Raw genomic sequence first — 24,587 nt, forward strand, 5'->3', positions numbered from 1 at the left:
GCAGGATCATAGACATGACCCTATCGCTGGCTTAAAGCCCAAATTGCTGGCTTGAGCAAGGGGGTCACTGACATGGCTGGAGTCACCAGTCTGACCCGTCCTTGCGTTCCTGGGGCGGGCCCCACATGAGCACCCTGTGGGCCAAGCAGTCAGCCTCAGCGCCCTCTCCTGTGCAGCCGCGCCGGGGCTGGGCGCGCCCGGTGATCAGAGCAAGACGCCCACGGGAGCCTGCGCAGCGGCGCGGAGGGAGCGGAGGGGAGGGTGTGGGCGGCGCCGCAGGTGAGCGCAGGGCGGCCAGAACCCAGCGGGGGAGAGGCGGTCCCTTCCGGCAGCTACACGGGGTCACGTGGCCGCGTCTCCCCCCAGGCCCCCGCGCCTTCAGGGATGTCTGCGCCTACTTCTCCCGGGAGGGGTGGCGGCCATGCGCGACTGGGAGAAAGCGCGCTGCTCCAACGTGTAGAGGAACCTGGACGCGCTGCTGCGCAAAGGTGACGGCGCGCGGGCGGCAATCGCGGGCGGCGTGAGGGCCGGCTAAGTGTCGGGGCTGCTCCTACTAGTGCTTCGGTTTCGGGACCACGATTTTGTTTCTCCCCAGGGCTCAGCGCTCATCGGCCCGCTTTCATGGTTCACCGCCTGCAGGCCATCAGACCCCCGGCGGAGGACACTGAGGACTCGCATGAAGAATGGACTCAGAGGCAGCGAGGTGAGGGGCCACAGGCCGGGCGCTGCCCATTTGAAACTGACCCAGGGTCAGGTCCCCAGCGTCTCAACAATAACAAGGGACAGAGCTTGAGTTTAGCAAATGAGCCAGATGCAAGCAGTGCATTGTGCAGTATGGGGTGATTTTCTACACTGCTTCCATGTGTAAATGATTACACGTACTTATAGATGTGTTAATGAGCAGGAACGGTATAAAAGTATAAAAGCATGTAAGAAATAACTCATTCAGAACATGTCATCACAAGAGGAGGAGGAAGGTCTGGCCGGTGAGCAGTGTTCAGGACAGGGTTCCCTGTGCAGCGCCAGCCACATCGCAGAGGAGAAAGAATTAATCATGGTGATTAAGGCAGCTGGGGTTGTGGGCCAGGGTAGGGACCATTGTATCAGGCCCTGTGTCAGCCATCTCTTCAGTGTGTCTGGTTTCATGAGGGTGTGGTCAGAAAGGTCTTGCTGCGTTCATGGTCTAGCATTGAAACACAGCGGAAGTCCAGATGTGATCTCTAACTTGACCCAAATGGTTTCTGTGGTCCAAAGACTCTGGTGATTAAGGAAGGGCAAGGACGGTTAAATGTGTAAAGGTGAAAGGATAAGAAGAAAAGGAGGCAAGGTGGTCACTGTACCATTAGACTGGACAAGGCCACTCTGGAACAAAAAGACAGAAAGGAGCCCTGGCCAAGTTGCTTAATTTGTTAGAGAGTCGTCCCCATACAGCAAGGTTCTGGGTTTGATGTCCAGTCAGGGCCTATATAAGAATCCACAACTGAAGCCTGACCAGGTGGTAGCACAGAGGATAGAGCATCAACCTGGGATGTAAGGACCCAGGTTCCAAACTTCAAGGTTGTGGCTTGAAAATGGGTTCACCAGCTTCAGTGTGGGGTCACTGGCTGCAGCGTGGGGTCATAGATGTGACCCCATGGTCACTGGCTTGAAGCCCAAGGTAGCTGGCTTGAGCAAGGGGTCACTGACTGAGCTAGAGTCCCCTGGTCAAGGCACATATGAGAAAGCAATCAATGAACAACTAAGATGCAGCTATAAGTTGATGCTTCTCATTCCTCTCCCTTCCTTCCTGTCTATCTCTATCTAAAAAATAAAAATAAAAAGAACAGATAATCAACCACTAAATGCATAAATGAGTAGAACAACAAATCAATGTTTCTCTTTCACTTCTCTCCTTTCTCTCTCTCTCTCTCTCTCTCTCTCTGAAATCAGTAAAAAATTTTAATTTTTTATTCTAGAGAGAGAAATGAGAGAGAAAGAAAGAAAGTACAGGGAGGCAGACAGGAGCAGAAAGCATCAACTTCTAGTAGTTACTTCTTGTATATGTCCTGATCAGGCAAGCCTGGGGTTACAAACTGGTGACCTCAGTGTTCCAGGTCATAGCTTTATTCACTGTGCCACCACAGGTCAGGCAAATTTTTTTTAATTTAAAAAAAAAAAAAAGAAAAGAGAAAGTTTTATGTTAAAGAAATGGATTTTCTGTCCAGTTTAGTTGACCTTTATTATTATTATTTTTTTTATTCATTTTAGAGAGCAGGGGGAGAAAGAGAGAGAGAGAGAGAGAAGGGGGAGGAGCAGGAAGCATCAACTCCCATAAGTGCCTTGACCAGGCAAGCCCAGGGTTTTGAACCGGCGACCTCAGTGTTTCCAGGTTCACACTTTATCCACTGCACCACCACAGGTCAGGCTGACTTTTATTATATTTTTGACATGAACAGCCAATTTTTTTTCTTTTTCTTTTTTATTTTAGTAAGAGATAGAGAGGGAGGAACAGACCGGGACAAACTGGCTAAAAGGGAAAGATGAGAAGCATCAATTCTTCATTGCAGCTCCTTAGTTGTTCATTGATTTCTTTCTCATATATGTCTTGACCAGGGGCTACATCACAGTGAGTGACCCCTTGCTTAAGCCAGCTACCTTGGACATGAGCCACTAACCATGGGGTCATGCCTATGATTGCACGCTCAAGCCGGTGACCCTGTGCTAAAACTGGTAAGCCTGCACTAAAGCCAGATTAGCTCACACTGAAGCCGGCAGCCTCACGGTTTCAAACCTGGGTCCTCAGCATCACAGTCCATCCTGGAGAAGCAAGACCCTCTGGACAACACTCTGGATAAAAATTTGATAGGAGAAAATCATTTGTAGATTTCAGTTCCTCTGAGTCCTCTAGAAAGGCTAATAAGTATGGCCTAGGTATGTGGGGTGGACTTTGGATAGGCCTGGATTTAAGCTCTACTAAACTGAGAGTGAATTTAGCATTGTAGCTTTGGGAAAATCTTACAAATTCTTTGAGTTCTTGAATGCTAATGTATAAGGTGAAGATATGGGCATGTATTCTTGGACAGTATTCAATTTATTTATTTGTGTATGTATTTTTTTAGATAAGAGGAGGGGAGATAGTGAGGCTAATCCCATATTCACCCTTACCAGGATCTACCTGGCAACCCCAATTCTCGAGTACTGAGCTGGTTTTTAGCACCTCAGGATGATGTGCTTTGCCTAACCGAGCCATTCTCAGTGCCCAGGGCCAATGCTCAAACCAGTTGAGCCACTGGCTGTAGGAAAAGAAGAGAGAGAGAAGAGGGAGAAGGAGTGGTAGAGAAGGAGATGGTCGCTTCTCCTATGTACTCGGACAGAACCACACCCGGGACATACACTGGGTCAACGCTCTATCCACTGAGCCACTGGCTAGGGCTTAAATTCAATGTAAAATAACTGACAGATACACATTGTCCAATAAATACATCTCTGATAACAGCAATCATATGTTGTGGGTGTTGTATACCAGGCCTTTCCTCAATACCTAACATATACTGTGCCCTTAATAAATATTTTATGAATAACTAAAATTTGGGAATTTAAACCTCACAATGGGCAGATCTAGAAACAAAAATGGAATTGGCCATCTCTAGTCAGTGTAGAGGCTTACTATTGTAGAGAATTTCTGAGACAATATTTGACAAAGGAAAATACCAGAGTATGTTGAAGGGCAGGTGATAATTTGATGGGAAAAGATTGTATGCTTTCTGACAAAATAGAGACTAACACTCCAGACTCCACCAAACTCACTCTTCTCCAACTTAGAACCAGGAGAAAGGAGACTGAAGAAAAGATGTATAGCCTACGAGAAAGAAAAGGCCATGTGCACCAAGAGGTCAGCAAACCCCAGGACGATGACTACCTCTGTAAGTGACCCTCTGAAAGCATGTCATGTCTTCATACAATAATTTCATCTGGTTATTTGGCCCTTAGAGCATTCCATTCCCCTATGGACATGCACTACAGAATTGAGGCTCAATGATATGAGTGCTTGGGCTCTCTCTCTGAAGCTCTATACGTCCAGGAACATGCACTACACCTTCCCTAATCCCTGTTGCTCTCACCCCCAGATTGTGAGAAGTGTCAGAACTTCTTCATTGACAGTTGTGACGTGCATGGGCCCCCTACATTTGTAAAAGACAGTGCAGTGGATAAGGGGCATCCGAACCATGCAGTCCTCACTCTGCCCCCTGGGTTGAGAATCAGAGCATCGGGCATCCCTGAGGCTGGGCTTGGAGTGTGGAACGAGGCATCGACTCTGCCAGTGGGTCTGCACTTTGGCCCTTATCAGGGCCAGATCACAGAAGATGAAGAGGCAGGCAACAACGGATACTCCTGGCAGGTAAGAAGTATTTACCTCTTCCTCTGTCTTGTGGCTTCCCACATCCCTCCCATGGCATGGAGGGACCTGCCCTTCTACATGCTAGGACATGGATGGAGACAATATGGTAGACTTTGCAGACCAGAGAACTCCTGTTGAGAATCGCAGCTTAAGTGGGAGCAAAATGGTACAGACACAAAGAATGACTCCTCCCAGCCCTGAGTGGACAGGTCAACTCAGATGTGACGAGTAAGAAAAGTATCATGTGGTCACGAGTGGCAATGCATGTGAGCTGAAAGAGCTTTGTGGACAGTAGGGTGAAATAATTTTTCTATTACCTCCTCAACCAAAAAAAACTTTAATTTTTCTTCCTGAAATGCAGATCACTAAAGGGAGAATCTGCTATCAGTATGTGGATGGGAAGGATGAATCCTGGGCCAACTGGATGAGGTACGGACAAGAAGTTTCTGTGGGTCATGAGAACACTCATCCCTCTCAGGCCCACACATCTTTCCTTCTCATCATGCCTCCCTGTGTTCTCCCTCAATCCTCTGTTCCTCTTTTTTCTCCATGTGGTCCTCTTTCAAAGCAAGAGGTATATAGAGGAAAAAAGGGGGTAAAAAATATAGCATATGTCCTCAAAATGTAAATCTCTATGCTAGACAAAATTTAGGCACTAGAGAGAAACTCTGAGGTCCTGGGTTACACTTTAATTCAGGGGTCTCAAACTCAACTCAGCATGTGGACCACAGAGCAAGATCACAGCCATTTGGCAAATACAAGTAGGCCCCTAGGCTTACTTAATTTTATCCAAAATATTTTGAACTTCGTGGATTAGTCTGCGGGCCGCACAAAATTGTTCGGCGGGCCGCGAGTTTGAGATCCCTGCTTTAATTGATCTAATGAACATTATTTAAGCTCTTAATATATTCCAGTTTAGAGGAAGGTATTTATTAGTTAAGCAGGTCATATAACCCATCTTCTTATGTAGAATTAGTTGCAGACACAGTGAAACAATTGATTTTACAAAACTTAATTTTTTTTATTTTTTGAGAACTGCACAGTGCCACCATACTGAAACCAAGCATAGCCTAAAGCAGTGGTCAGCAAACTGCAGCTTGTGAGCCACATGCAGCTCTTTGGTCCTGTGAATGTGTCTCTTCCTGAAAATACCACGTGCAGACACTACCTGAATAAGGAGTGTACCTACCTATATAGTTTAAGTTTAAAATTTTTGGCTCCCAAAGAAATTTTAGTTGCTGTACTGTTGGTATTTGGCTCTGCTGACTAATGAGTTTGCCAACCACTGGCCTTAAGCTGTGAGGGCAGCAAATTATCCCAGCCTCCCTTCTAACTAGAACTGAGTTCTGAAGCCTGCAGATCAATGATCACGGGACACTTTCCTGAGGGGATCTTTTATCAGGGGCTACAGAATGTGAATGAGCTATTATTGTTCTTTATGATTTTGCTAAGACAAAGAGACCTCCAAGTCCTGCCCGGTTGGCTCAGTGGTAGAGCATCAGCCTGGCGTGCAGGAGTCCCAAGTTAGATTCCCGGCTAGGGCACACAGGAAAATCGTCCATCTGCTTCTCTACCCCTCCCCCTTTCCTTCCTTTCTGTCTCTCTCTTCCCCTCCCGCAGCCGAGGCTCCATTGCAGGAATGTTGGCCCCGGTTCTGAGGATGGCTCCATGGCCTCCACCTCAGGCACTAGAATGGCTTTGGTTGCAGTGGACACACGCCCCAGATGGGCTGATCATCACCCTCTGGGGGGGCATGTTGGGCAGATCCAACTCAGGCGCATGCAGGAGTTTGTCTGCCTCCCCACTTCTGGGGTGGGGGGAGACCTCCAGGTTTTTATGAAAACCTAGGTGAGGCATCAAATGCTACCTAAATAAAATGTGAGGAGAATGGAGAAAGGCCTCTCAAGAAAAGATGGACTTAGGCTGAGTATTGAATGATGTAAACTAATCTAGGCACAGATTCCAACATCAAGTAGCAAGTTCTGTGATATAAAACAGAACCTGAGTTAAAGAAGCTACAGGTCACTGGGTTTTACAGCCAATCAGGTTAAAGGGTACGTGTGGAATTGGCTTTGGAAAATGGTATTAGGCAGGACGAGCACCGTATGCAGGACCTGGACATTGGAAGTTATATGACATGGTGACAGGCTCAGACATTGAACAGGAGGTTCTCCGGGAACACTGTGGGACTGGGTGACATCAGAATCCGAGTGTCAGGTGCAGAGATAAACGTGGATCTGAGAGGTAGTAAGAACTCTTCGTTTGTGGGTTTCTTTTCTTTCATCTGCCTCAATCCCAGGTATGTGAACTGTGCCCGGAATGATGAAGAGCAGAACCTGGTGGCCTTTCAGTATCACAGGCAGATTTTCTACCGAACATGCCGGGACATCAGGCCAGACTGTGAGCTGCTGGTCGGGTACAGTGATGAGTTTGTCCAGAAGCTGGGCATCAAGTGCGGCAGTAAGCAAAAGAGAAAGCTCGCAGCACCTGGAGGTGGGCACAGCTATTCTATATGGAAAGAAAAGAGAGCACTCACCTTAGAAATTTTCAAAGTACACTCTAAAGCCAGTAAGATTTCAAATCAGATGCTTCAGAAATGAAGGAATGATTTCAAATGCCTTTGATTCTTAGGGAAAATCTTTAATTTTTTTAAGTGAGAGTAGGGGAGATAGACTGATTCCTTCATGTGCCCTGGCCAGAATCCACACAACAACCCTAGTCTGAAGTCCACGCTTGGACTAGCCAAGCTATCCTCAGGGCCAGAGGTCAACACTTGACCCAACTGAGTTATCAGGCTGATGCTTGAACCAGTTGAGGCACTGGCGCTGGCAGGGGAAGAGAGAGAGAAGGGAGAGAGGGAGGGGAAGAGAAACAGATAGTCACTTCTCATTTGTGCCCTGACTGGGGATTGAACTGGGGACTTCCACATGCCGGGCCAACACTCTGTCCACTGAGCAAACTGTCCAGGGCCTGTTTTCTGAGGGCCGCTCTTGTCTAGCATACAGGGTAAGAGCAGATGTCGGATAGATGCTCAGCAGCCTGGAAATACAGTGTTGTGATTAAGCTGAGACACTGGAAACCTTCCTGAATGAGGTGGGACAATGGTGCTGTTCTCAGCTTATTCTCTAAGATTTGCTTTGTTAATTTTTTGAAAATGCACTTCAGTGGGGAATTCTCTCAGAGATTAGTTCATCTCCAAGTGAGAGAGGATGGTAGATTAGCTGGAGAGGGATAGGAGTAAAGCATGTAAGAAGTATGGTTGGGGGCCCTGGCTGGGTAGCTCAGTCGGTTACAGCATCCTGTAATACCAAGGTTGAAGCAGGTAAAGTCACATACGAGAAATGACCAATGACTGCATGTCTAGGTAGAAAAATGAATAAATGCATTTATCTTTCTCTCTCTCTCTCTTTCTTCTTTTTCTTCTTCTACTTCTTCTTCCTCCTGTCTTTGTCTCTTTAAAATCAATCAATTTTTTAAAAAGTATACTTGGGGAAATATTTTGAAACAGGACTTCCCATTGTATATGAAATGGGCTGACACTAAATTAAATCAAGTATGAATATTTGGTGTGAGGCCTGAGGAAGGACATTTTCAGTGTATCATCTGTGGGAAACTATGAGGGAAGCAATTGTTAATTGGTGCCAATTGTCTTTCTAAACAACTGTGTTAAACGCTAGGTGTATATAAGAAAGGTCAGCATTGTTCTACTCACACAAGGGGTGAAACAGCCCCTGACAGTCCCTAATCTGGCAATGCACAGAAAGGACCCTTGATATGGGCTTTCTGGATTTGTAAAGAAGATACAGTACAAAAAATTAAAAGATAAAACAGAATGTAAAAAAAAAAACCAGGCCCTGGCCGGTTGGCTCAGCGGTAGAGCGTCGGCCTGGCATGCGGAGGACCCAGGTTTGATTCCTAGGTAGGGCACATGGGAGAAGCGTCCATTTGCTTCTCCACCCCCCTTCTTCCTCTCTGTCTCTCTCTTCCCCTCCCGTAGCCAAGGTTCCATTGGAGAAAAGATGGCCCAGGCACTGGGGATGGGTCCTTGGCCTCTGCCTCAGGCGCTACAGTGGCTCTGGTCACAGCAGAGTGATGCCCCAGAAGGGCAGAGCATCACCCTTTGGTGGGCGTGCCAGGTGGATCCCAGTCGGGCGCATGCGGGAGTCTGTCTGTCTCTCCCTGTTTCCAGCTTCAAAAAAAAAACACAAAAAAACAAAAAAATACACTGTAAAGAAACACTTTGTGGGCCTGACCTGTGGTGGCGCAGAGGATAAACTGTCAACCTAAAAACACTGAGGTTGCTAGTTCAAAACCCTGGGCTTGCCTGGTCAAGGCACATATGGAAGTTGATGCTTCCTGCTCCTTCCTCCCCTCTCTAAAATGAATAAATAAATAAAATATTTAAAAAAAAGAAACACTTTGTGGAAGACAGAGATTACACTGTCAACCCCATAAGAATGACTCATGAGAGAAGTCTTAACAGCAGACAAAACATATGACCCACACACTCTTATCAACATCTACCCTGACCAAAATTTACTCTTTCAGCAGAACCAAAGCCAGAGATACACCCGTGTCCTTCATGCTCTCTGGCCTTCTCCAGTCAGAAATTCTTCACCCAGCACGTGAAACGCAGTCACCCCGATGAGATTCCCCCAGGAACATCTACAAGAAAACAGCTCCAATCAAAGGATCCATGCCCAGACCATCCAATTCAGCAGCAGCAACATACTGATACACACAGCTGGGATGACAAAGCTGAAGGTCAAGAGGGCAAAGAAAAGTCCAGACCTTTGCTTAAAAGGTCCAGGCAGAAAAGTATTTCAAGGGATTTTTTCAAACCTCCTAAAAAACACATGGGAAGCTCTAGTGAGCAAGAGAGAATGATGCAGGAAGTGCCCCGCACAGGCCAGGAAGTAAATTCAGTGGACACAGGCAAAGTATCTATGGGAGTGGGAATGTCAAGAATTGTAGCTGTCAAGTATGGAGAGTGTGGGCAAGACTTTGAAAATAAGTCACATATTCTCAGACACCACAGGACACACTCAGAGGAGAAGCCCTATGTTTGCAGGGAGTGTGAACGAGGCTTTACATGGAAGTCAGAGCTCCTCAGACACCAGAGGACACACACAGGGGAGAAACCCTATGTTTGCAGGGTGTGCAAGCATGGTTTTGCACAGAAGTCAGATCTCTTCATACACCAGAGGACACATTCAGGTCAGAAACCCTATGTTTGTGGGGTGTGTGAGCGTGGCTTCGCACAGAAGTCAAATCTCCTCAAACACCAGAGGACACATTCAGGGGAGAAACCCTATGTTTGCAGGGAGTGTGAGCGAGGCTTTCTATGGAAGTCAGATCTCCTCAGACATCAGAGGACACACACAGGGGAGAAGCCCTATGTTTGCAGAGTGTGCAAGCGTGGCTTTGCACGGAAGACAGATCTCTTCATACACCAGAGGACACATTCAGGGGAGAAACCCTATATTTGCGGAGTGTGCAAGCATGGCTTTGCACAGAAGACAAATCTCTTCATACACCAGAGGACACATTCAGGGGAGAAACCCTATGTTTGCAGGGTGTGCAAGCGTGGCTTTGCACGGAAGTCACATCTCCACATACACCAGAGGACACATTCAGGGGAGAAACCCTATGTTTGCAGGGAGTGTGAGAGAGGCTTTCTATGCAAGTCAGACCTCCTCAGACACCAAAGGACACACACAGGGGAGAAGCCCTATGTTTGCAGGTTGTGTGATCGTGGCTTTGCATGGAAGTCAAATCTCATCATACACCAGAGGACACACTCAGGGGAGAAGCCCTATGTTTGCAAGGACTGTGAGCGAGGCTTTGCCCGAAAGTCAGATCTCCTCATACACCAGAGGACACACTCAGGAGAGAAGCCCTATGTTTGCAGGGAGTGTGAACGAGGCTTTACATGTACGTCACATCTCCTCAAACACCAGAGAATACACTCAAGGGAGAAGCCCTATGTTTGCAGGGAGTGTGACCAAGGCTTTGCACGGGAGTCTCATCTACTCACACACCTGAGGACACAATCAGGGGAGAAGCCCTATGTTTGCGGAAAGTGTCAGCGAGGCTTTGCACGGAAGGCAGATCTCCTCAGACACCAGAGGACACACTCAGGGGAGAAGCCCTATGTTTGCAGGGAGTGTCAGCGAGGCTTTGCACGGAAGTCAGATCTCCTCAGACACCAGAGGACACACTCAGAAGAGAAGCCCTATGTTTGCAGGGAGTGTGAGCGAGGCTTTGCCCAGAAATCATATCTTCTCAGACACCAGAGAACACACTCAAGGGAGAAGCCCTATGTTTGCAGGGAGTGTGGCCAAGGCTTTGCACGGAAGTCTCATCTTTTCACACACCTGAGGACACACTCAGGGCAGAAGCCCTATGTTTGCAGGGAGTGTGAGCGAAGCTTTGCAAGAAAATTCCAGCTCCTTAGACACCAGAGAATACACTCAGGGGAGAAGCCTTATGTTTGCAGGGAATGCAAGCAAGGTTTAACATAGAAGGTAAATCTCATACACTAGAGGACACACTCAGGGGAGAAGACCTATGCAGGGTGTGTGAGTGAGTCTTTACACTGAAGGCACATTTTCTCAGTCACCAGAGAATGCATTCAGGGGAGAAGCCTTATGTTTGCATAGAGGGTAGCAAGTTATTAGCATAAAATTGCATCTCCACAGCCATAGCTATTACATGGGTCATATCACAGCTCTGAGGGGACTTCAGAAGGAGTTTACTGACCCCTTGCCTCACAAGAGTAATTTATACAGATATAACTGGTTAAACAAATTCTTTGCTTTCACAATAAGAGATGAGCTAGACAAACGGTCCCTTAAGTGCTATGGGAATGTCAACACCAATCCTCCATGGTCTCTTGGTGCACAGTGGATAAAGCTTTGACCTGGAACGCTGAGGTCGCTGGTTCAAAACCCTGGGCTTGCCTAGTCAAGGCACATATGGGAGTTGATGCTTTCTGCTCCTCCCTTCTCTCTATGTCTCCTCTCTTTAAAATGAATAAAGTTTAAAAAAAAGTCTGAAGAGCACATACCTCATTCCCCCCTGTCACTGAAACCAGAGAGTTCCAGGAGAGCCACAGAGAACTCACCCTCTCATGCACAGAAACTGAACCCTTGGAAATGTGGAAGTCTGTTGTCAATCTACTTCGCTTACTGCCCAGGGGGAGGGATTTGTGACAGACTCACCAGGAAAGGAATTTCCTTGATTCCCAGGAAGTGAAGCCTTTTTTTCTAGTAGGCTCAAAACCTTCCTTCCTGGGCTTCTCTTGGCTCCTGTCATATTTCCTCTGACCTCTGTGTCTCAGTGGTACAAACCAGGGAAGAACATGTGCTTGTGCTTGTGCATGTCTGTGTACCTGGCTCAGTCTGGGCACCTGGTCTCCCTCACTCTCTTCACTGGCCACTACAGGGTAAGAATCTCATGGTGCATACTACATGCACTCTGGATCATTCAGTAGTTGCTTTGAATCTCAGCTCTGCCCACACCAGCTGTGCTACCTAAGGCAAGCTTCTCAACTTCCTTTTTTTTTTAATTTTATTCTATAAAATGAGAATGGTGCCTGACAAGCAGTGGAGCAGTGAATAAAGCACTAAACTGGGACACAGAGGAGCCAGGTTCAAAACCCCAAGCTCACCAGCTTGATTGAGCGTGAGGTTGCAGGCTTCAGTGTGGAATCATAGACATGACCCCATGATTGCTGGTTTGAGCCCAAGGTTGTTGGATTGAGCTCCTGGTCAAGGCACATATGAGAGCAATCAATGAACAACTAAGGAGCCCTCCAAAAGAATTGATGCTTATTTTTCTCCCTTCCTGTCTTTCCCTATCTGTCCCTCTGTCAGTCTCATGCAAAAAAAAAAAAAAAGAAAGAAAAAATTGCTTCTCTCCACTATATAAAACTTCCCTCTTGATGTTCCGCTTACGTGTCAGACCTTATCCTTACTAGACTATTGCCCCTGAGACAAAAATTTTAAGAAGCTGACAAGCCGCCCCAAGGAGGGGCTCCTGACATAACAGGACTTTTTTTTTTTTTTTGGTATTTTTCTAATGCTGGAAATGGCGAGAGACAGTCAGACAGACTCCTGCATGCGACCGACCAGGATCCACCCGGCACTCCCACCAGGGGCGAACCTCTATGCACCAGGGAGCGATGCTTTGCCCCTCTGGGGCATCGCTCTGCCACGACTAGAGCCACTCTAGCACCTGGGGCAGGGGCCAAGGAGTCATCCCTAGTGCCCGGGACATCCCTGCTCCACTGGAGCCTCGGCTGTGGGAGTGGTAGAGACAGAGTAAAAAGAGGGGAGGGGGGTGTAGAAGCAAATGGGCGCCTCTCCTATGTGCCCTGTCCCAGAATCAAACCCGGGTCCCGTGCACGTCGGGGCGACGCTCTACCACTGAGCCAACCAGCCAAGGCCCATACCAGGTCTTTTGATTCAACACCCACCTGTTCAAAGCCCCCCAGGGAGGAGCGTTCCAGACATACCAAAACTTTTGCCTCAGTATCCCCTCAGGCTCTCCTAAAAACTATATAACTCACCCCTAGTTTGTAGCTGGTGCTCTTCTGCTCTTCTGCCTGCCGAGAAGTGCCCGGCAGGATTCCTTTCTTCCTTTCAATAAAGCCTGTTACTCTGGTCTTTCGGACTCCCATGGATTCCAACATTTGGTGCCGGAACCCGGTACAGAATACTAACTGCCTGGACGATCCCTCTTTGCCGTTCAAACTTAAAACAGGGAAGTAATGGGCAGCGGCAGCTCGTCCTAGGCTTACTCCCTGATTCTATTTGGACGTGTAATTGTAAGGTTGATTGGCCGGTAGTCTAACCCTGTCCTGAACCCCTGCTGGATCAAAAAAATAAAAATATTTTCCCTTCCCCTTTCTGGGTTGGCCTCCACATTTCAATCGAAAACACCCCTTCCTGGATGGATGGTTTTGACTTCGGACCTCATATCTATGGGTGGTCTGCCTCTACTCCTTTATGGACTTATACAAAAATCTAGGCGTGCCTAGCCAGGCCTTTTACTACGTCCTGGGATCTCGGTCTTGGGGTGACGACCTCTTATCTGAATCTCTCTTTCTATGGAGATTTTCTCCTCTCAGAAATGTGACTGAAGGCGGGGACCCCCCTTCTCTCACCAGTCTGCTCAAGTGTGGGCTCCTCTCCGTCCAAACCGTCCAGCCAGGCTCCCCTCAGAACATGGGCTTCTCCCAATCTCAGGCCTCAGAGACTACTCCTCTACTCCTTTGGGACTCAACCTACTCTCTGAGTTTCACAGTTTGAGAGGTTTCTACTCTGAGCGGCTAGTTTCTACACACTTCCTTAAAAGTCTAGGAACCTTGCCAGGATGCTTTCTAGTACCATCACTATATCTTAAGAGTCTTGACCATTTCTGCCACCGGATGGGGAAGGCATCAGAGATTCCTTACGTGTGCAGGCCTTGGACCTTACATAAAAGTTATGCATTCACAGAGAACTAGATAGAGGGTGACGGAGGACAATCTGACTTTGGGCGAGGGGTTTGCAACATAATTTGATGACAAAATAACCTAGACATGTTTTCTTTGAATATATGTACCCTGATTTATTAATGTCATCCCATTACCATTAATAAAAAAAAAAAAGTTATGCATTAAGGAATTTAAATGAGCGGATACATGGGAGTCCAGAAGACCAGAGTAACAGGCTTTATTCCCCCTTCACTCCTGTCCTTTATTTCTGTACTGCTTGTTCTACATGCAGGTCAGTTTTGGCCAAACAAACTTCACCTAAAACCTCTGCTCCTAACATTTTTTTCTCCGTGGACTCCCAACTCTCTCCTTCTCCTGCCTGACCTCCGAGGGCACCCTTCTCTCAGGACCCTTCTCTAATTCCTCTACAAATTTCTTTTGCTCTATTCTCTTCCCTCCAAGAGCCCCCTCCCTTCTCCACTGTGTTCTTCATTCCCTCCCCCCTCCTTAGAAGCTGTGTTTCTGGCTGCAGTGTCTGTCTCTCTTCTTTGACCCCTCCCCACTGGCTTTGCTGTATTTTACCCATTTCCCTCTCCCCACCAGTTTTTGCTATAGCTGTGCCCTTCTCCCCCTCGTCCTGCATATTCTGACCCTCCTTTCCATCCAGCTGCTCACACTGTCCATCGTCTGCATTCCCACTTCCTCCCCTCTATGGCAACCCCCTGCCATCTTGAAAAACTTTAAAAAGCAGAATTGTATATAAAGCTATGTAAGTAATCTGTCATGTTTCTTTGTTAGAAAATATCTCTAGTATAATTTGAATTGAAACAAGTAAAGCCCACTCATTTAAATTCCTTAATGCATAACTTTTATGTAAAGTCTTTTTTTAATGTGTAACTGTGTCTGTTTCTAAGGCCTTAAACCAATAATTACCTGTCTTTTAAACCAGGGTTACTCCTCTTTACAGACTCTCCCTGCAATACTCCCAAACTTACTGTCCAAAAACCTTCAGGGGATTATCACCTCCTAAAACACTTATGCCTAATCAATGAGGCAATAGTTTCCCTCCATCCAGTAGTCCATAATCTCTACAAGTTATTGTCACATATTCCCTCAAACACCACTCACTTCAGGATCGTGGACCTCAAGAATGTCTTCTTTACCATCCTCTACACCCTGACTCTTTACTTTCTGTTTACCTGTACATAGACTGTCTTACCCTAGGCAATCAAAAAAGCCCACACCTGTTTGTGCAGGCACTAGCTCAGGATTTAGCAGCATGCAATCTCAAAATTAGTACTCTCTTACAATATGTAGATGTTCTACTCTTCTGCAGCCTCTCCCTGCCTGCTTCAAGGAAACACACACGCACCATTTTTATCTTCCTCACTGTGAAGGGATATTGTATTTTCTCTGCTAAGGCTCAACTTCACTCTAAGTCTGTAATCTATCTGGGCATCGCCTTAACTCCCACCACCTGAAGTCTCACCATAGATCTAACTCAGAACCTCCACAATCTCCAACCACTTACCATCACAAATCAAATATTTTTTGTCCTTGGTCTAATAGGCTTTTTTAGACACTGGATTCCCAAGTTTGCTCTCTTAGTCAGGCCCCTCAGTGACATTTGCTGTACATGGCTTTTAAGGTCTATAATGACCAAGGAAGTACCAGAAAAGAAAAATAAGACCCTAAAGAAGCCAGGAAATACCAGCTTTTGGCATATGCTCTTAAAGGCTTCAGAACAATACAGGGCTTCATAGGATATCATCAGGGCCCTCCTCCAGAGTGGAAAGAAAGGTCATTGAACTGAAGTCTGCCAGGCTTCCTAGCCCCACCTATAGACACGTCTTTTCTGTGGAAAAAGGAATACGAGAAGGTAAGCTGCTCCCTTGCTCCATGGAAGGAGGGTTCGGTCTCTTCTAGCCCTGCTCCAGCTACCTGTGATATGACCTTGCCCAGCATGCTGGGAATTGCCACTGAAGGCCCAAGGACATCATTCAGGAACCTAAAGAATTTCTTTCAAATAGCAGATAAACTAATCTCATTTCTTGTAAACACAAAGGCCATCTACACTGCCTTACTTGAATATTTGAGTTTTATTTATCCCTCAAAGATCTCTACTGTGGGTATTGACATTTTGATTTTGTTGCTATATATAATGTATACTATATCCTTTATACCTCTTGTCTCAATGCCCCATTCCTATGGTGGCCTGGGACATGCTGCTAATTCCAGCTAGAAGCAGTGATCAATAGGACCTAAACTCTAATGCAAAATATAGAACTGTTACCACAATTTCCCTAAGTACTTGCAGTATTTATAGTTTACTCAGCAAACTGTTCAAAGACTGTCCAAGAGGCGCTTCCAGCAGTACATCACAAAAGGACTGAGTTTCACGCAGACAAGTCCACACACCATGATCCTGACAACTCCCACTGCTGCTAAGGGTGACTCTTTCATCCACCCTGACCATCTAGAGCTCAGAAACAGAGAAACAAATTGACTCCTTGTCCTTCTAGTCTCTATTCATGTCTCAGCCTGCCTCACCCAATCAGGGTTTTTTTTATATGGGACCAACACCTATATATGTCTGCTTACTAATTGAACAGAAACCTGTACCCTAATCTATCTCACCCCAAATATCAACTTAATCCTACCCCATGAGCCTTTTTTAATTCCTAGTACATTAGTCATAAATCTAAGGTCCAAGCAAGCTGTAGAGGTAATCCCTCTTCTTGTTGTTTTAAAAATCTCTACAAAAATAGGTCTAGGGGCAGGGGGACTGGCCACATTCCTGTCTTATTCCTACTCTCTCTCTCTTTCTAGCCCAGCGAATTTGTATACATGGAATTGAAAGAACCAAGGAAAGTTCAAATTGTTAGATTTAGGAAAGTGTGCTAAGATTGACAGAGTGTAGAAGCAGAGACAGGGAGGTAATGATAGGGACCCTGTAAGGCTGAGAACAAAGATAAAAGTTTGCATTCCATTGGTCACAGACCCTTATCAGAAGTTTATGTTTGAAATTTGCCAATGAGCTAGACCCAGCCCCTGTTGCTATGCTGTGTGTGACCCCCTTAGCGAATAGGTAACTACTAGATCTGCTTCTTTTAATGCTTGCTTACTTAGGATATATAAAGACCTAGCTGTAAGTGCCAGGGGCGATCCTCGTTTGTATCTGCTTGTGGGTACGTTGTTTCCGGACACCTGGGAGTTCAACCCTGCGCAGGTTAAACTGGCCAATAAAGAAACATCTATACTCCTGAAAGTCTGCAACGTCTGTTCTCGTACCTGGTGCATGCTACATCCTGGGGGCTCGTCCGGGATCTCCCTCAGTGAAATTTTTGGGTCAGAGACCGGAGGAACAGCTCGGGGTGAGTAAGTATTTACTGAGGATCCTCACTTGGTGTGGCTTTTAGGCTCTGGAGCGTATAAACCTGAGGTAGTAGGTGGGACGCAACTGGTAACCTCCCAGGGCTTTCAGAAGCGGGACGCCGCTTTCTGAAAGGATTTGTTAACTCTAGGAGTGACTGGTCACATTAGAAATTTTTGCACCGTGCTGCACTGCATTTTGTCTGAGCTCGAATGACTTAGTTGAGTGTGATACAATTTGCTACTCTTATTAGATTGACTATTGGTGCTGGGGTTTTTTTTTGTATTTTTCTGAAGCTGGAAACAAGGAGAGACAGCCAGACAGATTACAGCATGCACCCAACCGGGATCCACCCGGCACACCCACCAGGGGTGACGCTCTGCCCACCAGCAGGTGATGCTCTGTCCCTCTGGGGCATCACTCTGCCATGACCAGAGCTACTCTAGCACCTGGGGCAGAAGCCAAGGAGCCATCCCCAGCACCCAGGCCATCTTTTGCTCCAATGGAGCCTTGGCTGCAGGAGGGTAAGGGAGAGACAGAGAGGAAGGAGAGCAGAATCAAATGGGCACTTCTTCTATGTGCCTGGCCGGGAATCAAACCTCGGTCACCTGTACGCCAGGCTGATGCTCTACCACTGAGCCAACTGGCAAGGGCCGGTGCTGGGGTTTTGATGATTGTTCTGTTAATTGTTGAAGGTTTAGAAGCAGACAGAGCGGGATACAAGAGAATGAGAGAACAAGAGTCTGTGCACGGTTCTCCACTCGAGTGCCTGTTAAACAACTTTTCTGACTTCCAGAAAAGGGCCCAGGGGTACAGAGGGCCACATCCATATCGAGAAACCCTCTGGATCTTAAGCCAGTTAGAATGGCCCGCCTTCAACATAGGGTGGCCCACTGAGGGCACTTTTGATATCCCTATTGTTTTTGCTGTTCAGGCCATTATCTACCAGGTGCCACATCCAGACCAATTCTTGTATATAGATGTGTGGATTGATATCGCCACTAAAAAGCCAGGTTATATCAGGAAATACATAAAGGACAGCAAGAGAGAGAAGGGCAGTGTGCCTTAATGCAGATAATCAGAAGGCAAGGCAGGGTGACAAGAAAGAAAAGGGAGAAGCTAGCCCCCTGGCATGGCCCAGCATGCCATCATCTAGACTTTACCCTGGTTTTCCCGAGCCCCTAGAGGACCACCTAGACCTGGTGAATTTCCCTCCACCCTATCGGCCGCAGGCAGAACCTGATTCTTCCTGAAAAGATGTTAACGGGCTTTTGAGTCCACCTCACACCCGAGGAGGTGCGGTTTATGGGGCGGGGATAGCAGTGGCCATCTTGTCTTCTTTGGCGGGAGGAGCTGCCGCCATTTTCTCTTCTTTGGCAGGGTGTGTGGCCGTTCCTCCTTCGGCGGGAGGGGCAGCCATCTTGCTGCTCTGGGAGGCACCACCGGCACCAGATGCGAGTTTCTGTGCGCCACCCCATTTTATTTATGTGCCTTTCTTTTCCAGTTATTTATACAATTGGAAACCTCAAAATCCTCCCTTTTCTGAGAAACCGCAGGGATTAATATCCTTGCTTGAGACTGTTTTTAGGACCCACCAGCCAATGTGGGATGGTTGTCAACAGCACTTACAAACTCTTTTTACTACAGAAGAAATGAACAGGCTAATTAGAGAAGCATCAAAGGCTGTTTTAGAGGACGGGGGAACGGATGTGGAAGTCGCGAATGTCCTTCCTAAACAACCCCCAAATTGGGACCCAAATACCTCTGGTGGAAGGGAAGCACTCTTCCAGTACTGCCGGGCTCTGTTACGGGGCTTAAAGACAGCAGCCAGGAGACCCACTAACTTCAGTAAGGTAAGTGAGGTTATCCAGGGAAGGAAAGAGTCCCCCACTGCATTTTTAGAGCGGCTAATAGAGGCCTACCGGGTTTATACCCCATAGATTCAGAGGCTGAAGAGAACTGCAGGCTAGTGAATATAGCCTTTGTGACACAAGCTGCGTCAGACATTAGGAAGAAGCTTCAGAAGTTAGAAGGATTTGAAGGGAAAAATAGAAGTGAGTTGCTAGAAATAGCTCAGAAGATATTCATAAATAGGGACGACCCAGACATAGGGGGAGCGGCTGTCAAAATCCTCCTTGCCGCTCATAAGTCAGAAGGGAAAGGAATAGGGAAACAGCAACAACGAGGCAAGGACAGAGGTCAACCGTGAAAGCGAATACACAAGGACCAGTGTGCATACTGCAAGAAAAAAGGGCACTGGAGGAGATAATGCCCAATGTGAAGGGCCGACACCCATAGGCCATAGCAAGCCCCAGAGGTCATGCTCCAAACCTGAGACTGACAGGGTCAGGGCTCCATTTCCATCAGCTCCCAGGAGCCCATGGTAACCTTAATAGTCGGAGAAAAGCCAATAGACTTCCTAGTTGACACGGGAGCCACCTCCTAAGTTCTGAAGAAACCACAGGGCCAAATACAGAAAGAAACTACAAAGATAGTAGGGGTAACAAGAAAAGCAGAAACTTACCCACCGGCCACTGGGAGAATTACTAATTTGGGCCGAGGCACTATCACCCACTCATTTCTAGTCATTCCAGATTGTCCTTATCCTCTCATGGGCCAAGACCTCTTGCAGAAACTTCAAGTCATGATCACCTTCAAGCAAGGAGATAGCAGTTCCCAAGAAGAAGGCGAAAAAGTCACCCTAGAGGTAACGGTGCCCCTATCAGAAGAATACTTGATGGCAGCCCTGCAGGAAGGTAGGGACAAAGTCACCGGGGTCCCAAAGGAGTTGTGGTTTAGGTGCCCAGGGTGTGGACAGAAACCAACCCACCAGGCCTAGCTGCTCAACAGCCACCTGTCATAGTGCCGTTGCTGAGCACCTCTGGCCCAGTAAAGTGAGGCAATACCCCATACCTGCATGGGCTAAGCAGGGCATAGCACAGCATTTGAAGTGCTTATTAATGGCAGGCATCCTTCGAGAATGCCAATCGGCCTGGAGCACACCTTTGCTCCCAGTCCAGAAGCCTGGGACCCAGAATTATCGCCCAGTGCAGGATCTGCGAGAAGTAAATGCCCAGGTAGAGACTATTCACTCCACAATGCCAAATCACTACAATTTGTTAAGCTCATTGCCCCCTACTCATATCTATTACTCAGTACTACACTTGAAGGACGCTTTCTTCTGTATTGCACTGGCCCCCAAGAGCCAAGAGATATTTCTTTTGAATGGAATGATCCAGGGAATGAACTAGTGGGGCAATATACATGGACCAGGCTTCCCCAAGGGTTCAAGAACTCCCCCACTATCTTTAATGAGGCTTTGAGCAAGGACTTGCAGGGGTTCCACACTGCCCACCCATCGATTGTGCTGCTCCAATATATGGAAGACATCCTTATCGCCGCAGCAGAAGAAGAACAATGGAAGGAGGCCACCCTAGACCTACTCCAGGACTTCCAGCAGATGGGGTATCGAGTCTCTGCCAAGAAGGCCCAGATTGTCACCCAAACTGTAAGTTATCTAGGGTATAACTTACAAGGGGGACAAAGGACATTATCCAGTCAAAGGATCCAGCCTGTGTTACAGATTTCAGAACCCACTAACAAGAGGCAAGTACAGGAGTTTCTGGGAGCAGTGGGGTATTGCAGACTTTGGATACTAGGGTTTGCAGAGCTGGCCAGTCCCCTACATGAGTTAACTCAGGGTAAAGAAGAACAGTTCAATTGGAAAGATAAGGAAAGGAAAGGTTTCCAAGCATTGAAGGAAGCTTTAGTATCTGCCCCAGCATTGGCCCTACCAGACATGGCCAAACCTTTCCAGCTCTATATTGCTGAAAAGGGAGGGGTAGCCTTGGGAATCCTCAGCCAAGAGCTTGGGCCATGGAGAAGGCCCGTAGCATTTCTGTGCATGAAGCTAGACCCTGTAGCGGCTGCCTGGCCAACCTGCTTAAGGGTACTTGCTGCTACCTCTAACCTAGTTAAGGAAGCTAATAAACTAACATTGGGCAAAGACATTCAAGTTATTGGGGAACACTATCTTGAGCAAGTGCTGTGTGCACCACCAGATAGGTGGCTCTCCAAAGCGCGATTGACACAGTACCAGGTACAGCTATTGAATCACCTGGCAGTACAGTTTTTGAAGAAAGCAGCCCTAAACGCTGCTACTTTGTTACCCTTACCGACCCAACAGTGGTCCAAGATTGCAGGCAGATACTGGACACTGTAACAGGGGCCAGGCCGGACCTTCGAGAATGCAGACCTCATGCTGTTCACTGATGGAAGCAGCTGTGTTCGAGATAGACAGAGATATGCAGGAGCTGTGGTAACTACCCAGGACAGAAACTTGTGGCAGAGGGCGTTTACAAAAGGTACGTCTGCACAGCGAGTGGAGGTGATCGGACTGATGCAGGCCCTCCAGATAGCTGAAGAAAAGGTGGCCAACTTCTACATGGACAGCAGGTATGCCTTTGCCACTGCCCACATTCACGATGCCATTTACAAAAAAAGAGGTCTGCTAACTGCAGGAGGAAAAGAAATTAAAAATAAAACTGAGATCCTGGCCCTGCTTGATGCCATTTGGCTTCCCTCTAAAGTAGGCATAATACATTGCAACAGACATCAAAAAGGAGATTCTCCCATTATTCAAGGAAACCAATTTTGCTAACGCTTCTGCCAGAGAAGCTGCAGAAGAAGGAATTGTAGACATTCTTCCACTCTTGCCTCAACCTTTCCTGCCCTCAGACACTAAGTATACTCCTGAAGAAGAGCAAGAAGGGAAGCAATTAGGGGGTAAAAAAAATAAGCGAGGATAGATAAAACTTCCAGATACCAAACTCTACTTTCCTCAGGGAATTATAGGAGAAATAGTAAAGGAAATCCATGCAAGTTCCTACCTACGGCAAAATAAGATAGAACAACTAATCAAGAAGTACTACTTGGGACCCCAGATTAGAAATATAGTACAATCGATAGTTTCCAGATGCAAGACTTGTGCTAAGGTCAATGCCATAAACAAGAAGCTTCCCTCCTTAGTTAGATATAGGGGCGAGTGCCCAGGAGAATTATGGGAAATAGATTTTACAGAAATGACTCCAGGGAAAACAGGATTCAAGTATCTACTTGTACTAATATATACCTTGACAGGATGGACAGAAGCCTTTCCCACCAAGGGTGAAACCGCTTCCACAGTTTGTAAGATCCTACTAAGGGAGATCATCCCTAGATATGGGATCCCCATAGCATTAGGATCTGATAATGGACCAGCTTTCATCTCTAAGATTTCTCAGGAGTTGTTAGCTAAGAGTTTAGGAATTGATTGGAAATTACATTGTATTTACAGGCCTCAAAGCTCAGGGCAAGTAGAAAGAATGAATAGGACTTTAAAGGAAACTCTAATTAAGTTGAGGGAGGAGACCGGCAAAAACTGAGTAGAGTTACTCCCTTTTGCCCTGTTCTGGGTTAGATGTACACCGTACACTAATAAATGGAGCCCTATGAGCTCATGTTTGGACAACCAGTTCCTCTCGTTGCCCAGCTCACTAGAGAGGAAATAGAGGTATCTAATCATAGCTTCCTCAAGCCCCTACATGCATTGCAGCAGATCTGGAGAGAAGTAAGAAAGCTACGTGAGGAGAGGGCTGCAGCATCAGGAGACAACACCCAGAAGTTTTCACCACCGGACCCTGGACAGTGGGTTTGGATCCTTAACCACCGACGAGGTAACCTAGAGCCATGGTGGCTAGGACCGTTCCAGGTACTTCTCAGCACCCCCTCTGCGGTCAAGGTAGCTGAGAAACCTTACTGGATCCACCTTTCCCATGTGAAACTGGCTCAACCCCCTGAGAAGTCTCGAATATGGCAAGTCAAGCAACCCCCCGGAGAACCTCTAAAACTCACTTTCTCCTGTGTAAACTGCTCATTGTTTATTGTCTTTCTGCAAATGGGTTAGAATGAAAGGAATGGGTATTAATCAGGACAGCTGATGGAACAATAATAGCACAAAACAATACATGAGGCAACCAAGTAACTTTCAGAGTAGATTTTTCAAAGTTTTTTGATGATGAGTTCTGTGACTCTCCTGCAGCACACAGGTCTATAGGATTAGGACCTAGAAAACCTCTGTGCTCACCACGATGGAATCATGAGGTGTGTTGGTCCTCTCGCAATAATAGAGCATTGTGGTATACTCCTCCTTATGTGTTTCCTGAGCCTCTTCCAGGGTGGTGCCACACTTGTGGATCTACCACTGACTTTTAGTGTAAGGCATGGGGTTGTGAAATGCTTGCTAGTAAATGGAAGCCACCAAGACCTGACCCAGACATAGATCTCTTCTGCCTGGGAACTAAGTTTGGAGGGAAAAGGCCTAATGATGCAGAAGATTACCAATGTTCTATAAGCAATTGTAACCCTACCATTGTCACCATCAAAAGGCCTCAAGACCCAAGTTGGAGTAAGGCAAAAACATGGGGAATAAGACTCTATACCGAGGGCACGGATCCAGTGTCGGGAGCCGATCAACAACTGCTGGCTGATAAGGTCACAGCAGAAGAAGATACAAAACTGCTGATTGACAACATCACAGCAGAGAAGATTTAGGACCCCAGACACAGACCCTATGTTTCTCCACCTAAACAATAGACCCCAAACAAAATCAGACCCTAGGCCTCAGGCACCAGACCAAACACTCTTCTGCAGACCCAAGTCAGACCCTAGAGCCCAAGTGCCAGACTGTCGGGAGCCGATCAACCACTGCTGGCTGACAAGGTCACAGCAGGAGAAGACCCACAACTGCTGGCTGACAAGGTCACAGCAGAAGATCAAAAACTGCTGATTGATAAAGTCACAGCAGAGAAGACCAATGGCTGCTGGTTGCCAATGTCACCGCAGTGAAGACCAATGGCTGCGGGTTGACAAAGTCACCGCAAAGGAAAGGCACAACGATACTTTCCCCTTTGACCTTTTGAATTAATCTGGCCTTATATCTCCCCTTTTTCTGGGTGTGTGCTATTATTTGTGGCACAGGGATAATAGTACCATGCTTTCCCTGTAGATTTGTAGTAATTTTTTTGGAAATGAAACAGAAAGTGTAAGTTTTACAAAAATGCCTGTAAGTCCCTTGAACTAGGCTCGTAAATATAAGAGGCTGGCCATAATATCCCTCATAAAGGGTTAAGTTTGTAGGAGAATTTCTTCTTATTGATTATGTTAGAAAGAATAAAGTTAGAACTTAACTAGTGTATGAATATAGTAAATGAATAAAGTTTAACTAGACATTAGAATCTTAGGTAAAGTGTAGTAAAGTGGCCTGTTGCGTGGCTTGGATGGGAGTGCAGTCAGCAAGAAAAGAATGTTTTGCTAAG

At 46.8% G+C, this 24,587-nt stretch overlaps 1 protein-coding gene across 1 annotated transcript; it reads left to right on the forward strand.

The window, feature by feature from the left end:
* The first annotated feature begins 377 nt into the window (after positions 1 to 377).
* LOC136335761 (histone-lysine N-methyltransferase PRDM9-like) lies at positions 378 to 21,976 on the forward strand. Its single transcript, XM_066276857.1, has 13 exons — positions 378 to 488; positions 596 to 703; positions 3,802 to 3,902; positions 4,107 to 4,378; positions 4,740 to 4,807; positions 6,678 to 6,871; positions 8,930 to 9,534; positions 10,207 to 10,312; positions 19,173 to 19,286; positions 19,854 to 19,988; positions 20,637 to 20,740; positions 21,611 to 21,687; positions 21,970 to 21,976. Exons 2-13 carry the CDS (start codon positions 684 to 686, stop codon positions 21,974 to 21,976), a joined length of 1,803 nt encoding a protein of 600 aa, XP_066132954.1. The 5' UTR covers positions 378 to 488; positions 596 to 683.
* The last annotated feature ends 2,611 nt before the right edge of the window (positions 21,977 to 24,587 follow it).

This window comes from Saccopteryx bilineata, chromosome 4 (assembly GCF_036850765.1).
Source record: "Saccopteryx bilineata isolate mSacBil1 chromosome 4, mSacBil1_pri_phased_curated, whole genome shotgun sequence".
Lineage (NCBI taxonomy): Eukaryota > Metazoa > Chordata > Mammalia > Chiroptera > Emballonuridae > Saccopteryx > Saccopteryx bilineata.